Source organism: Schistocerca serialis, chromosome 12 (genome assembly GCF_023864345.2).
Source record: "Schistocerca serialis cubense isolate TAMUIC-IGC-003099 chromosome 12, iqSchSeri2.2, whole genome shotgun sequence".
Classification (NCBI taxonomy): domain Eukaryota; kingdom Metazoa; phylum Arthropoda; class Insecta; order Orthoptera; family Acrididae; genus Schistocerca; species Schistocerca serialis.
In genome coordinates this window covers 154,456,821-154,473,837 of record NC_064649.1, presented here as the reverse complement: position 1 = coordinate 154,473,837, position 17,017 = coordinate 154,456,821, and the positions used below count along the sequence as shown (strand labels likewise).

General features: G+C 42.7%; 1 protein-coding gene across 1 annotated transcript in view; it reads left to right on the top strand.

Moving 5' to 3' along the window:
• LOC126428013 (uncharacterized) overlaps window positions 1-16,733 on the top strand; it is a 127,787-nt gene extending 111,054 nt beyond the window's left edge. Inside the window, exon 3 of the mRNA XM_050089895.1 lies at window positions 16,518-16,733. Within this exon, the coding sequence (XP_049945852.1) occupies window positions 16,518-16,733 (216 nt within the window). The remainder of the gene's footprint in view (window positions 1-16,517) is intronic.
• The last annotated feature ends 284 nt before the right edge of the window (window positions 16,734-17,017 follow it).

The window sequence follows — 17,017 nt, the reverse complement described above, 5'->3', positions numbered from 1 at the left end:
TCTTCTTGAGACATTTATACGATAACTCTCAAACTACGTAAGGCTAATGGCGCCTTGCTAGGTCGTAGCCATGGACTTAGCAGAAGGCTATTCTAACTGTCTCTCGGCAAATGAGAGGAAGGCTTCGTTCGTATTGTCGCTAGCAATGTCGTCCGTACAACTGGGGCGAGTGCTATATCGTATCTCGAGACCTGCCTTGTGGTGGCGCTCGGTCTGCGATCACACAGTGGCGACACGCGGGTCCGACATGTACTAAATGGACCGCGGCCGATTTACGCTACCACCTAGCAAGTGTGGTGTCTGGCGGTGACACCACACTTTTATACTTAAATCAATGACAAATGCGACTTGCCTGCTTTCCGACGCTGAGCTGCCTCTGTTTCCTTTGCCGGCTCGTTGATGATAGCCGGATAAATGTTTTCGTCCTGGCACAAATTTTAATTACTTCTGGATGAACAGTGGAGAACCGTTCGGAAAGCATGACGCACAGGTTCTTAGTGACACCAAGTTCCGTGGGCAAATTGTGGTATCCATAGATCTGGGCAAATATTAATTCCATTTTCGTAGTTGGAGGAGTAGGAGGTTAAAGTTCAACGTCCTGTCTACATCGACGCATAGCACAAGCTCAGACTATGGAAGGATGGCGTAGGATAGTCGGCTGTGCCCTATCAAAGGAACCATCCATTTGCAGTAAGCAATTTAGGCAAATCATGGAAAACCAATATCTGAATGGCTGGGCGCAGGTTTGAACTGTCAACCTACCGAATGCGAGTTCAGTTACCTCGCACGATAATTTCGTAGTAGTTTCAAGGAACGGTTCTGTGGCTACAAGCAAACCGCGAGAAATCGTGCTCAGCTGCCCAACCGAGCTTGTCTCAAACATTGCCAGTAATTCTCCAGTGGGTGTGGCCAGTGAGCTGTCGTAATGTCTCCATCGGTATACTACATACTTGGCAAGGTACAGTATCCAAATCCTTCAACGCTGCAGTCAGAAGCCCGTTATGAGATATCGGAATCTGCTGCTGCGAAATCTTGTTTTTCGAGCCCTTTCTCTCATTCAATTATTGTCAGAGTCTCATTGTCAGTAAAGGACCCTACACATGCTCCGGTTTATCGTCCGGCCGATAAACTGTGCGTGTGCAGATTGTTGGCCGACCGACCAATTGTATGCGAGTAGGCTTGTCGGTCATAAGACCGACCGATGTTTCGTTGCGGTCGGTTGGTTAGGTAAAACCAGCGAATAGCAACAAGGCCCGCCCCACGGCCGCATTCCGCCTACAAGTTATGTGGTGTGTAGTCTGTCGTGCAAACCGCTCGACAACAGTTCCTTTGCAGTCACTACGCGCGGGATTTAATGCCGTCCAAATGCGGCTAACGTGACAGTGTGCGAGGCACACGAAATTTTGATAACACAGTTTCTGGAAAGTTTTCAAATGGCTCTGAGCACTATAGGACTTGACATCTGAGGTCATCAGTCCTCTAGAACTTAGAACTACTTAAACCTAACTAACCTAAGAACATCACACACATCCATGCCCGAGGCAGGATTCGAAACTGCGACCGTAGCAGTCGCGCGGCTCCGGACTGCGCGCCTAGAACCGCGAGACCACCGCGGCCGGCAAAATTTTTCAAGACGTCTGTGGGACACGTCGTGCGAGGAGTACAGCAATAGAGATGCAAGAAGTGAAGCGATTCTTTCAATTTTAACGAATCCATAATGGTCTGATGTATCAACCAGAGAAAATAAAAGATACAGACGACTGACAGTTATTCACAAAGGTGTGTCTGTTTGAAATTAAGTCTGAAAACCAAAATAAAGACAGATCAGATTTTTATTTCATTCCCGATACGTATCGAAAATAGAACCAAAAATTCGAATTATAGACAATCGGCGGACTTTTATTCATGAAATACCCTCGGTTCGAAGTGTTACAAAAATCCAACATATCGCCATCCCTCCTGCTTTGACGAGCAAACTGAAGGGCTTTCCCCAAGTTCTAACAGCTGCTGAGTGCTTCATTTTTTATAAATACGTTGCTTAATTTATTACATAATGTGCGCCGCTCCTATTTGCAGTGTACCTTCTTCAAATTCGAAATGAGTTTCTTGGACTTACAGGGGATATCATTAATATTACATAAGTACATAAGTTCATAAAGTTCCCACGAACATAATTTATATAATTTTCGTTTTGCTTTTGGTTTATCACGACATTTGTTCTCAGGCAACTATGAATCACCTTGCAGGATTCCAGAATCGTTTCATATAATAACTGTGGGGGCCACTCGCGCTGCATCTGAGGTCCACGTAACTTCCGCCAGTGGCCAGAAATCGTGATGTACCTATCGTTTGACGACAGCTCCGAAAAGCATTTTTCATCCATTCTTAAATAACTCCGAAAATCTTCGGGTCCCAGCTCCATAAGTAACACAGCGTAGGTGCGTTTCATGGATTGCATTATCCATTTGTTTGCCCACAGCTTTTATTATGGCTTTTTTCTGGTCTTGTTAGTTCGAAAACAGCCAAGCCACATCCGAATTCTATTCCTGTGGGACACGTCACAACCAGCGCTAGGAGCCGGGCGGCGCACAAGTAATTGAGTGTAGTCGGTCAGAACGTGCGTTGTGTAGACCACCCTGAAATCTGTCTGTCGGTCGATAAAGTGTGTGTGTGTGTGTGTGTGGAGAAAAACGTTTAAAGAACTGTGGCTCAGGTTTAAAAGAAAAGTTGACCATGCATTTGATCGATATGTAGGTAGTAGAACATTTGATGATCGGGCAGGCTCGTCCTGCATGGCCGAGTAATCGAGCACAGAATGCGAGCCGTGCTGAGCACAGCCTAGCCGCACATCCTGCCCGCACTATTTACAGTGGTCGAGCGTAGAGGCCGTGGCCGAGTCCTGGATAATGTTTGACTCCAGAAATGTTAAACGTGTCTTTATCCCTGCGCGACTACATCCAGCACAGGCTTCTCATTCGTGGTGTGTTTGTAATCACGCAGAGTGAGGAAGGAAGTGCAGTAACAAGCAATACTGAAACCAATGCGTAAACGTAGAAGAAATGGGAGAGTCTAAAAAGCGAAGTAAGGAATAAATATCTGTTGTAAACTGAAACAGAAAGTCTACAGCATATGTGTCGTGCGTAAACTGATCGACGTTTCTGTGTTTCTAGTCGAGAACAACTCATTTAAACAAATACAGTTGTAAGAAATCCCACACTGACACACCTTCAGAAATGTAGGTAGTAGTAAAAAACAACAGCGAAGTTCGTTGCAATGTGTGCTAAAGAGATGACACCTTTTACGTCAGAGGTGTTTCTGATGAAGGTTTCAAACAAATAGACCAAGAATTAATTCATATGAGTGCACTTTATCGAGAAGTCATCGTTTCAGATGTTATGTCAAATATTTCTGCTGTAAATAGACAAGTCAACGAAGAGGTTTCTTGCAGTCGGAATCCGAATAAGGCCTTCTGCTATTAAGTAAGTTATTAATAAGAAATTGTCTACGACAGTTGATATGCGGATTGGTTCGTATAAAAGGTGCATTACTTGACACAGAATATTACATAAACACAGATTGGTCTCTTTTGAATAACGTTTTATTTATAACCGAATTCCCGGACGTTAAACTGACGGACGTTAATACTACGAAAGACGCGCAAGAGAGGGTGACTGATACGAAAATTTCGCCAGACATGTTGCACAGTTTTGTTTTTGTCTCCGACCAGGGTTCCAATACAATAACAGCTTTGGAAAATCACGAAAGCCTCCTCTGTGGTGCTCATTGTACAACAGCTCTCAGCCACATTTGCGATGTTAAACGATATGAAGAAAAGTGGCTTCTGATCGTGCTTGGAGCCTAAGTTCCGCACACGCTGGAACACTTTGTGCACTATGCTAGAGTCCGTGCACACACTGTGTAATGAATTTGCTGCTATAGTGAAGGATAAGAATTCCACTTACAGATTACAGGGGTATGAGAATGGAGCCCCTCGTGAACCATGGACCTTGCCGTCGGTGGGGAGGCTTGCGTACCTCAGCGATACAGATGACCGAACCGTACGTGTAACCACAACGGATGGGTATCTGTTGAGAAGCCAGACAAACGTGTGGTTCCTGAAAGGGGCAGCAGCCTTTTCAGTAGTTGCAAGGGCAACAGTTTGGATGATTGACTGATCTGGCCTTGTAACACTAACCAAAACGGCCTTGCTGTGTTGGTACTGCGTACGGCTGAAAGCAAGGGGAAACTACAGCCGTAATTTTTCCCGAGGACATGCAGCTGTACTGTATGGTTAAATGATGATGGCGTCCTCTAGGGTAAAATATTCCGGAGATAAAATAGTCCCCCATTCGGATCTCCGGGCGGGGACTACTCAAGAGGATGTCGTTATCAGGAGGAAGAAAACTGGCGTTCTACGGATCGGAGCGTGGAATGTCAGATCCCTTAATAGGACAGGTAGGTTAGAAAATTTAAAAAGGAAAATGGACAGGTTAAAGTTAGATAAAGTGGGAATTAGTGATGTTCGGTAGCAGGAGGAACAAGACTTTTGGTCAGATGAATACAAGGTTATAAATACAAAATCAAATAGGGGTAATGAAGGATTAGGTTTAATAATGAATAAAAAATAGGAGTGCGGGTAAGCTACTACAAACAGCATAGTGAAGGCATTATTGTGGCCAAGATACACGAAGCCCACACCTACTACAGTAGTACAAGTTTATAAGCCAACTAGCTCTGCAGATGATCAAGAACTTGATGGTTGACTGGAATTCGATAGTAGGAAACGTAGTAAGTGAATATGGATTGGGGGTAAGAAATGAAAGAGGAAGCCGCCTGGTGGAATTTTGCACAGAGCATAACACAATCATAGCTAACACTTGATTCACGAATCATAAAAGAAGGTTGTATACATGGAAGAATCCTGGAGATACTAGAAGGTATCAGATAGATTATGTAATGGTAAGGCAGAGATTTAGGAACCAGGTTTTAAACTGTAAAACATTTCCAGGGGCAGATGTGGATTCTGCCCACAATCCATTGGTTATGAACTTTATATTAAAACTGAAGAAACTGCAACAAGGTGGGAATCTAAGGAGCTGGGACCTGGATAAACAGTTTCAGGAAGAGCATTGACAGGAATGGGTCAAGGAAATTCAGTAGAAGAAGAATGGGTAGATTTGAGAGATGAAGTAGTGAATGCAGCAGAGGATCAAATAGGTAAAAAGACGAGGGCTAGCAGAATTCCTTGCGTAACAGAAGAAATATGGAATTTAATTGATGAAAGGAGAAAATATAAAAATACAGTAAGTGAAGCAGGCAAAAAGGAATACAAACGTCTCAAAAATGAGATTGACATGAAGTGCAAAATGGCTAAGCAGGGATGGTTAGAGGACAAATGTAAAGATGTAGAGGCTTATCTCACTAGGGGTAAGATAGATACTGCCTACAGGAAAATTAGAGAGACCTTTGGAGAAAAGAGAACCGCTTGTATGAATATCAAGAGCTCAGATGGAAACCCAGTTCTAAGCAAAGAAGGGAAAGCAGAAAGGTGGAAGGAGTATATAGAGGGCCTATACAAGGGCGATGTACTTCAGGGCAATATTATGGAAATGGAAGAGGATGTAGACGAAGCTGAAATGGGAGATATGATACTGCGTGAAGAGTTCGACAGAGCAGTGAAAGACCTGAGCCGAAACAAGGCACCGATAGTCGACAACATTCCATTAGAACTACTGACAGCCTTGGGAGAGCCAGTCCTGACAAAACTCTACCGTCTGGTGAGCAAGATGTATGAGACAGGCGAAATACCCTCAGACTTCAAGAAGAATATAATAATTCCAATCCCAAAGAAAGCAGGTGTTGACAGATGTGAAAATTACCGACTATCAGTTTAATCGGTCACAGCTGCAAAATACAAACACAAATTCCTTACAGACGAATGGAAAACCTGCTAGATGCCGACCTCGGGAAAGACAGTTTGAATTCCGTAGAAATATTGCAATACGTGAGGCAATACTGACCTTACGACTTATCTTAGAAGAAAGATTAAGGAAAGGCAAACCTACGTTTCTAGCATTTGTAGACTTAGAGAAAGCTTTTGACAATGTTGTCTGGAATACTCTCTTTCAAATTCTAAAGGTGGCTGGGGTAAAATAAAGGGAGCGAAAGGCTATTTACAATTTGTACAGAAACCAGATGGCAGTTATAAGAGTCGAGGGGCATGAAAGGGAGGCAGTGGTTGGAAAGGGAGTGAGACAGAGTTGTAGCCTCTCCCCAATGCTATTCAATCTCTATAATGAGCAAGCAGTAAAGGAAACAAAAGAAAAGTTCGGAGGAGGTATTAAAATCCATGGAGAAGAAATAAAAACTTTGAGGTTCGCTGATGACATTATAATTCTGTCAGAGACAGCCAAGGACTTGGAAGAGCAGTTGAACGGAATGGACAGTATCTTGAAAGGAGGGTATAAGATGAACACCAACAAAAGCAAAACGAGGATAAAGGAATGTAGCCGAATGAAATCGGGTGATGCTGAGGGAATTAGTTTAGGAAATGAGATGCTTAAAGTAGTAAATGAGTTTTGCTATTTGGGGAGCAAAACGATGGTCGAAGTAGAGAGGATATAAAACGTAGACTGGCAATGGCAAGGAAAGGATTGCTGAAGAAGAAAAATTTATTAACATCAAGTATAGATTTAAGTGTCAGGAAGTCTTTTCTCAAAGTACTTGTATGGAGTTTAGCCATGTATGGAAGTGAAACATGGACGATAAATAGTTTGGACAAGATGAGAATAGAAGCTTTCGAAATGTGGTGCTATAGAAGATTGCTTAACATTATATGGGTAGATCACATAACTAATGAAGAGGTATTGAATAAAATTGGGGAGAAGAGGAGTTTGTGGCACAACTTGACAAGAAGAAGGGACCGGTTGGTAGGACATGTTCTGATACATCAAGGGATCACAAATTTAGCATCGGAGGGCAGCGTGGAGGGTAAAAATCGTAGACGGAGACCAAGAGATGAATACACTAAGAAGATTCAGAAGGGTGTAGGTTGCAGAAGGTACTGGGAGATGAAGAAGCTTGCACAGGATAGAGCATGGAGAGCTGCATCAAACCAGTCTCAGGACTGAAGACCACAACAACAACAACGAGAATCAATTTGCAGGAAGTATTGCAGGAGGCACATATGAATTAGAAGGCAAAAAGTAACCTACAATCCAGTTAGTTCTTCTTTGCTTCTACAAACTGCAGAAAATCTGCAGCGTCAAAGAAGTGATTGTGAGGTTGCTGAATTAGTGCAGTTACAAGTTCTGTTTCATCACGATATGACGAAAAAATAGATTCGTAATTAACTAGTGCAGCTGATTATTTGGCAGAAATGTATTTCTTAAGAAGAGGAACAAGGGATTAAAAATAAGGTCCTGACTTTTCACGTCCAACCGTAAAATTGCTACATTCGTTTTGCTGTGTTATGTCGTCTCAATATGTTTGACACAAATGAATAATACGAACTTCTTGGCACTGTGTGACGAATGTGTGGAAGCAGTTCAGGTGCAACATGCAACAATAAACGTAGTCATTTTGTGTAGTTGGTGTATAGTCTCTCGTAGCGAAACGAAGAACAGGGCGTAAATTAATGTACAGATACTCCCAAGTCACAGAGTCAGGCAGCAGTAGCCGTTTGCGAAACAAGCAGCGAATTTTATATCATCTGTGTGTTTTAATAGTTTACTTTCTTGTGTTTCTGGGTGTTTATCTAATATCTAATAGGCACAGTTCTCGTGTTTTCGTCTGCATCGGAAAGCAAATCGATTTTGTGATATTTTACAAGTTCCTAATCGGGGGCGAATTACTTAGTTTCACCTGGGTGCATCGGTAATTATGTTTTTGAATCTCTGCGTGTTAATCTAATTTATTAGACAGAGTTCCTGCGTTTTCGTGAGGGTCTACAGTAAAGTTGCGCAGCATGTGCCGATAGTCCGTTTATCTGCATACTTAAATTTTCCAGTCTTTAGTATGGACAGGGACTACAATTGTTCTGTGCGGATGTGAGCCGATTTGGCGACACTTGGCTCTGTGACGGCTCTTCGGTTACACAGCTTGAGGCTGCAGTGGATGGGCACCACTGTTGCAGGCCGGCCGTGGGGATCCGACGGACGTCCAGGCGAGTCCTCCGATCGGTCCTCCCCGGAGGACAGCCCAGTTACTGCTCGCACTGAGGTCGACCCCTCACCAGCGGTCGAGTGGGAGGTCGCCCCGGGCTAGCAGGCCTCACGTAAGGCCTGCCCGGTCTGTCTGACAAACAGGTTCCACGTGCTGTCTGTCGCTGAGCCACATGCTGTCGCCTGTCCTGTTTCAGAGGAAACCTCTCGGCCTGCAAGATCTGGTGGGATTGTTGGTAGTTGCGAGCTCCGACGGTAGGCGCGTTATGGGGCTGCCATGCAGGGAAAGAAAACCAATGTGCACTCAGTGTGCAAACCGCGTGGAGTCATTCCAGATGTGGAATGGGTCCTCCTGGATGTACAGGGTGCAGCCAACTGCAGGTGGTGGCTCACATCGGTACCAATGATGTGTGCCACTTTGGATCAGAAGAGATTCTCTCTTGTTTCAGCTAACAAAAATGGTAAAGGCTGCCAGTCTTGCTTACAAGATGAAAGCAGAGCTGACCATCTGCAGCATAGTCGATAGGACAGATTGCAGACATCTGGTACAGAGCCGAGTGAAGGGTCTCAATCAGAGGCTCAGACGGTTCTGCGACGGTTCATCGACTTGCGCCAGATGGTGATTGAGTTTCGGGTTCTACTTGAGGTGTCCGCTACACGCAGGAGGCGGCTACACAGGTAGCAGGGGCTGTGTGGCGTGGACTGGGCGGTTTTTTCGGCTAGAGGGTCTCCGGAAAACACAAGACGGCTTCATTCACAAAGGGTGCAGGCCGAACACAGGAGGAATGTAGATGCAGGAACCATCAGTGTAACAGTTGTAATTTGTTGGGAAAGTACCAGAGCTCCAAGCACTAATAGAAAGCACTGATGCTCAAATCGTTATAGGCACTGAAAGCTGGCTAAAGCCGGAGGTAAGCTAGGCCGAAATTTTTGCGAAGAACCTAACGGTGATCCGAAAGGATAGGATAAACACGGTTGGCGATGGCGTGTTTGTTACTGTTAGAAGTAGTTTATCTTGTCTCGAAATTGAAGTAGATACTTCCTCTGAGTTAGTATGGGCGGAGGTCATTGTTGGCAACCGGAATTAAATAGTAATTGGGTTCTTTTGCCGACCTCCCAATTCAGATGATACAGTTGCTGAAAGGTTCACAGAAAACTTGAGTCTGATTTCAAACACGTAACTGACTCTACGACCACAGTCGGTGGTGACTTTAATTTACCATCGATATGTTGGCGGAAATACATGTTTCATTCCGGAGGTACGCATAAAACATCATCCGAAATTGTGCTAAACGCATTCTCTGAAAATTATCTCGAGCAGTTAGTTCATGAGCCCTCGCGAATAGTAAACGGTTGTGAAAACACACTTGACATTTTAGCAACAAATCATCCTGAGTTAATAACGAGCATCAAAACTGATACACGGATTAGTGAACACAGGGTTGTCGTAGCGAGACTGAATATTGTAACCCCCAAAACCTTCAGAAATAAAGAAAGATAACCTATTCAGAAAAGCAGATATAAATTCACTTGTCGCCTTTATGAGGGACAATCTCCACTCCTTCCAAATTAATGATGGAAGTGTAGACTAGGTGTGGCTTAAATTCAAAGAAATTGTATCGGCAGCAATTGAGAGATTTATACCAAATAAATTAACAAACGTCGGAGCTGATCCTCCTTGGTACACTAAACGGGTCAGAACATTGTTGCAGAAGCAACGAAACAAACATGCCAAATTTAAACAGATGCAAAATCCCCAAGACCGGCGACCTTTTACAGAAGCTCGAAATTTAGCGCGGACATCAATGCCTATAACGAAACTTTGTCTCGAAACCTGGCAGAAAATCCAAAGGGATTCTGGTCATATGTGAAATATGTTAGCGGCAAGAAACAATCAATGCCTTCTCTGCGCGATAGCAATGGAGATACTATCGAAGACAGTGCTGCGAAAGCAGAGTTACTAAACACTGCCTTCACAAAAGAAGACGAAGTAAATATTCCAGGATTCGAATCAGGAACAGCTGCCAACGTGAGTAACGTAGAAGTAAATATCCTCGGAGTAATGAAGGAACTTAAATCACTTAGTAAAAGCAAGTCTTCTGGTCCTGACTGTATATCAATTAGGTTCCTTTCAGAGACTGCTGATGCATTAGCTTCACCAATATTCAAGAAAGGTAGTAGGAGCAACACATTAGATCACAGGCCCATTTCGTTAACGTCGATATGCAGGACGATTTTGAAACATATATTGTGTTCAAACACTATGAATTACCTCTAAGAAAACAGTGTATTGACACACAGTCAAGACGGGTTTAGAAAACACCGATCTTGTGAAACACAGCGAAACACATGCGAATAGCATGAAGTGTTGAGTGCTACTGACAAGGGATTTCAAATCGATTCCGTATTTCTGGATTTCCAGAAGGCTTTTGACACTGTACCACACAAGCGGCTTACGGTGATATTGCCTGCTTATGGAATATCGTCTCAATTATGTGACTGCATTGGTGACTTGGTGTGAGAGAGGTCACAGTACATAGTAACTGACGGAAAGTCATCGAGTAAAACAGAAGTGATTTCTGGCGTTCCCTAAGGTAGTGTTATATGCCCTTTGCTATTCCTTATCTGTATAAACGATTTTTGAGACAATCTGAGCAGCCGTCTTCGGTTGTTGCAGGTGACGCTGTCGTTCATCGACTAATAAAGTCATCATCAGATCAAAACAAACTGCAAAATGATTTACAAAATTTATCTGAATGCTGCGAAAATTGGCAGTTGTCCCTAAATAACGGAGTGTGAGGTCATCCACATGAGGTCTAAAAGGAATCCATTAAACTTTGATTACACGGTAGACCAGTCAAATATAAAGGCCGTAAATTCAACTAAATACCTAAGAATTACAACTACAAACAACTGAAATTGGAAGGAACACATAGAAAATGTTGTGGGGAAGGCTAACCAAAGACTGCGTTTTATTGGCAGGACACTTGGAAAATTTAACAGATCTACTAAGGAGACTGCCTGCACTACGCTTGTCCGTCCTCTTTTAGAATAGTGCTGCTTGCATCACTCATATAAAATGTTCGTTAGTAACGGAGAACGCCTCTTACAGGGAAACCAACACATATCAGCCGTGTTTGAGATGCGAAATTATGCCGTCACTAACTCTATAAATAGGACATCTGTCTATCAGATGTATACATGGGGATTCAGTACCTCACAAATACGTGTCTCTAACTTTACAATCACCGTAGTTACGAAACTGAAGACTCGATTTTATGCCCAAGATGTGGCAGATGAATTGAGTACGTCGCACATGTCTTGGTTCGTCTAGAGGAAAGTGCCGAAACAGGATGGGCGTCATGCACGACGTGCACTGCTAGCCACTACCACTCAACTAGAAGTTTACTCTGCAGCAGACGTCTGCTTGGCATAAATCCCACTAGGCACACTGCACAGATACGCCAATTCACTCATTATAGTAACATTAGATTGGTAATCAGTTTATTTTAAAGTTCTACTCATAAAAAACCTATTTTGTGGAGTTCTGAGTGAGATATAGTATATTAAATTTTGGATTTTATCACACAATAATCCATTAGAGGTGCTGAGAACCATAAAGCACATCATCGTCAACTGGAGACTAGCGTTTACTCACGCTATGGTGGGTCAGGTTTACCTGTTCTGTAGGCCCACATTACACTGTATCTGAACATCCGCTAAAACCTGTCTCACTGGTTCCTCTGATATTCACTTAAATTTGGAGGCCGAGGACATTGTGCTTTTAGCCCCCGTGGCTTTCAGCGCCTCATTTGTATTCTGGTGTAGTGACCTTGCTGGTAGGTAGCACTTCTTGACTTTAATAATTTCCGCAAACGGTTCTTTGTATTTGGTTGTTTACTGTGCAGGAATCGGCTTTCCTGTGCAGTGTCAACATTAACTCTTTGATGAAACAGTATTAAGCGCTAACAGAAAAAAAAATTACCAGGAAAAGTTAGCCGCAAAGGAAGTGGGGCCTCTCTGACCACATTAGGGATCTAGTACAATTTTACGAAAAAATAAGAAAAGAACGACAACTCCTACTCACAGAAAATGGCGGAATGGAGAGTAGCGAAAGCCTAAACATTATTTCGTTCTTATCAGAAACTGTACTTGATTGCGTACAAAACAACAAAATTCCACAGAAACTGTTCTTTCTTTTTTTCAGACAAGTTATGCACAATATTATTATTATTATTAATAATATTATTATTATTGTCAGCAACGGAAGTTGTATAGATATGTTGATAAGCATTACTGTTGTACAGCAGGCACTATTAATTTCGCGCTGGTCCCGGCGGAGGTTCGAGTCCTTCCTCGGGCATGGGTGTGTGTGTTTGTCCTTAGGATAATTTAGGTTAAGTAGTGTGTAAGCTTAGGGACTGATAACCTTAGCAGTTAAGTCCCATATCGTTTCACACACACATTCATTTCGCACTCTCATATTTCTCTGAATTTCAAAATTTGTGAACTTCCAGAATGTACACCAACGAGCCGAAACTGATCAAGAGATTCCGGTACTATGATATAATGAAGATACAGATATTCGAGGAGAACTTTGTGGTTATTTTAAATCGCGCATGCAAGAAAGATGAATTAGTTGGGGCAGCACTGGATGGTGCAGTGGGAAGCGTACCCACGACAGTTGTGTTGGACACAGGTGCAGGTGTTAACGTCCATGACGCGCATTGTTTTAAAATTGTAATCAGTGAAACTCGTGTACGGGCAATGCCACTCCAAAACTGTACAGTCTCATGTGCTATTGGCGCCAAGGGGCAATTAGTTGGGTGACTGTGGAATGTGAGGGCGGAAGAGTAGCATGTACAGCCCGCGCACAATACGGTAGCCGAAGCGCGGTGACCAGTTTTCGTCCAAAGTGGCGGGCAAGTTCATTCGTTAGTTCCGAAGGGGGTGTCGACTGTCTTTGTCTCTTTACGTCGGCGAAACAGAATAGAGGCGTACCGATTTTACTTAAGCTATTCGGTAAAAAAGTTCATTTTTGCGTTACTTACAGCTTATAAATGTGTCAGCTTCATGATAATGTGCACATCATTCGTTGATGGTCATAGTTATGGTGATATTTGCACGGAAGTAAGACACTGCGCGAAAGTCGCTACGATTTTACATTTGGTAGAAATTACGTTATATGTTTCGCTGTATTAAATTTAGCTAAAGTACTGAATTTGTCTTTAGACTTAGGAGTTGGTCTCCATCTCTCATTGATCTCGAAAAAGTTGATCTTACATAGCACACTCACTTACGACCCGCCAGAAATAAAGCCAGGGCATAATATGGACAGCATTCCTCATATTTCCTAAACGGTTTGAGATATCGAAATGAGATTTTGGCAAATGACAGCACGCGAAGAGGAGACTATTTTTCCATACGGTTGTCAGCCAGAACTGCATCATTTACCGTGTTATTCCACTAACCACAGACGCAATTTTTAAGGGCCATCGATAGCTGGTGAAAGGAGAAATGCTACAGGTTTTGAAATAATATATTTTTGTACCGAGGATGTGTTTTTTCATCAGCTACTGACTTTCCTGTTCCTCACTTCCTTAACAAACTTCGTAAAACTCTGTTTCAGAACACAGGGTAGCGAGATGAAACTGTAAGCTCTGCCGCGTTTTAGGAAAAGAAGCAAAAGTTAAATGTGTCAGTTTTACTCAAAATTCGCCACTCGTGACGCTTCTCTGAATGTTACAAATGGTTAACAAGCCAGGCGAAAACAACAAATTCAGCGGAGTTCTTTTTAACTACCAACGAAAGCAGTGGTGACAGATCTTCTTGAATGGTCGCCATACAAGTGTGGGCTCCACTGAATACTTGACAAAAGTTACGGCCGTACCCTTCAGTGTAGAAGGGCGCTACCCCTCCAGCGCCTTCCACCACCACCACTCACTCTCCCCACACGTTATTATTCTGCGCGGACTCGACGTTTCTCGCTGTAAAGAATTTGTCTCCTGTCTCTTAGGCTCGGAATTTCTGGTTGGAGGTTACGCAAAGATCGACTATCCAAACGGAACTTGGCATTTAGTAGTAGGTGGTAGGAAATTAGTTTTAAGTTCATTAAGGATCTCGTGGCACATGGTGCGAGAAAGTGAAGGTCAAAGTCTCAAAGAGATAGGAACTAAGGCGCAGTAGGGCAGTACTGTGTTCGTAATGCAATGGAACGTCAGAACATAGAGGCTCGCATGGGTATTTTTTCCTGTATTCAAACGAAAATGACACAATCCTAGCATTTAACAGAACAACAAAAGGCTCAACTACCTAATTTGCTAAATAATATTCGAATGTCTTCTCAAATGATTCTCGCATTATTAAGGAGTACCAATATCACTTGCAGGTGGTTCCATATCAAATGTATTATTCGCGCAAACTGAATTGACATCTGGCGCAGTAGCGACTTTAAATGGGAAATGCCTTTAGGTCACTCACCGCGCGCCATATTAGTCTGTACACACTGTATCGTCGTGCGAGCTGTTCCATTCCCTGGGCCTGACGGGCGGTGGTGAAAGAAATGCACGAGGAATATCTAGTATTTGTATATAATTTCACTTCATACGTTACTTGCTATGATTGGACTTATTAGGAATTAAGTCTGACGAATTCTTCTTTTAAGAATGAAAGTGCTTCTGTAATTTTTAAGTATGCTTCTTCAAGGATGAATGAATTTTTCGTAATTAAGTATGGAATCTAAATCTTTGTGTACAATTCTTGACCGTCACAGACAGATCCAGCTGTGCTAATCTCACGGACTAACGTACATATGCAAATATATTTGTATAAGAACTGATTAAGATTTGGTCACAAGCTTTGAAGCGGTAAAAGTGTTTTGTTTCATAGACTACACAGTGGCATGTAAAGCTACGATCTGCAGACATGTCCTGAACAGTAGGCTACAATGGTTAATCCCAAATAATTTGGAAAGTACTAATTTATGACAGGGATACGTGGTATGTGAATGAACATTAAAACGTGTAAAACATAAAATGATAATTTCCCTGTAAGCGCAGCCAGCATGAGTAGGATATACTGCCAAGCACAGAGAAGTAAAAAAGCGTTTGCTACGCAAGCAATGCACAAACCTATAGATATTTATGGCTTAAGTTTAGTTTATTATGACAAACGCTTTGTGCAGGAACAAGTAATTAAGTACGTTTCTAGTGAATTGTTCTATTTGAATGAAGCAAGATCATAGTACTAGTTGAAAAATCTAGCAATGCGTTGCTTATCGCCATGTCTTGTCAATCTCTTAACTAGGCAAAATTTCTCTTTGTGTATCGCTGGATGCACATTATTCATTCGCGTACGCGGTGGACCACGTTTTGCTCTGGTAATTTTAGCTTCTTTCGTAGACACCATAATTTCTACGCAAGTAAAGTGCGAAAAGTGGCGCCATGAACGACGGAAAACACGACTTTATTTTATGAGAGACATCTCACAGGTAAACGTCAGGCCACTGAACGGAGCAACTAAGTACATGACCCATTATTATGAGAGTATAAAAATCTTGTACATACAACTCCACTGCTAATATCGCAAAAGAGAGATATTAAATGTGTAAATAATTTTAGAGTTGTATCAAGTTTCACGTACTGTGTTAACAAAATATTTGAACAGTAACTATTTGATTGGCAAGGTACATAGAAGCTCCTAAGAAAAGAGACGTAGTGATTCTATATGTACTGCAGTTTAAAACCCACTATGAAGCTCACGACACTCATTTAAGTAATGCTGAAAGACTCCACAAGCATAAGCAGATAACACATTTGAAAGCCCGCAGTAGTACGTGAATTTGTACTCACCTCTGCTGCGTCGGATTGTGGAAGTAATCGGCTGAAGTATCCGCGAACGCTTTTCGTCCAGTGTGTCTTCATAACTTTTGTTGCGCGAAACCACAAATAAACACATGTGATGAAGGTGGTACCGCGGAAACCAACTGACGTCTGCCGTTTTGTTATTCGGTAACAGTGCTTAATGTGCCGACTATTGTTGTCAGGTACGACTGTGTTCGTTTAATGTCAAAAAACTTTAAAGACCAAACATACGTGTGTCGTACAAGAACGCTCAACTCCTGTTTGTGGGGGACACTTTCGTAATATGCTTCGCTGAGTACTGAACTACAAGCAACACGCTGACAGGTTGTTTAGTGGGAGCCATGCGGAGCTCTGACAGGTGACAGTGATGCCAACGTACACGTAACAAGAAAACGGAAGTTCTCACTTCACGAAATGAATGAACAGGAGTAACTACATATAACCTACATTAAACTTTTGACAAGACAAGTACACTAAGCAAAATTCTTTTCAGGGCCGCAAGCGCGTAACGAATGTGTTTCGTCTCCCTGATGCTGCCCTTAATTTGCTTCGTATAAACGATGCTGAGCTGCGAAGCAGAGCGCAGCCCCCGACACGCCGTGGCAGCCCTGGTGCGAGCAGCAGGCGTTTGTTCGTATCAAGCAGCTGGTGTGCAGGCGGAGCTGCAACAGATGACAGAGGTCGGCGACTGCCTGATCTCCGTAGATAGAGCAGAAGACTTAATTGCTGACGAGAGTCACATTGGTCTAAAGTTTAAGAACTTTATTGCAGTTTGTAAACTGTGGAACCAAAAATAGCTCAGATTTCAAAACAATCAACACGATAACTTTGATAACACAAAGCGAAAAAATTAAGTACGAACTTCTGTTTTTTGTAACGGTACCTTTCGATAAAATTGTAAATATGGAGCAATTTTTTTTATGTTAAACTGAGTAAACTGGATGGAGATTTTATCCCTCGCTGCGTTTCTTTTTTTAGAGGTGGGGTGGTGGG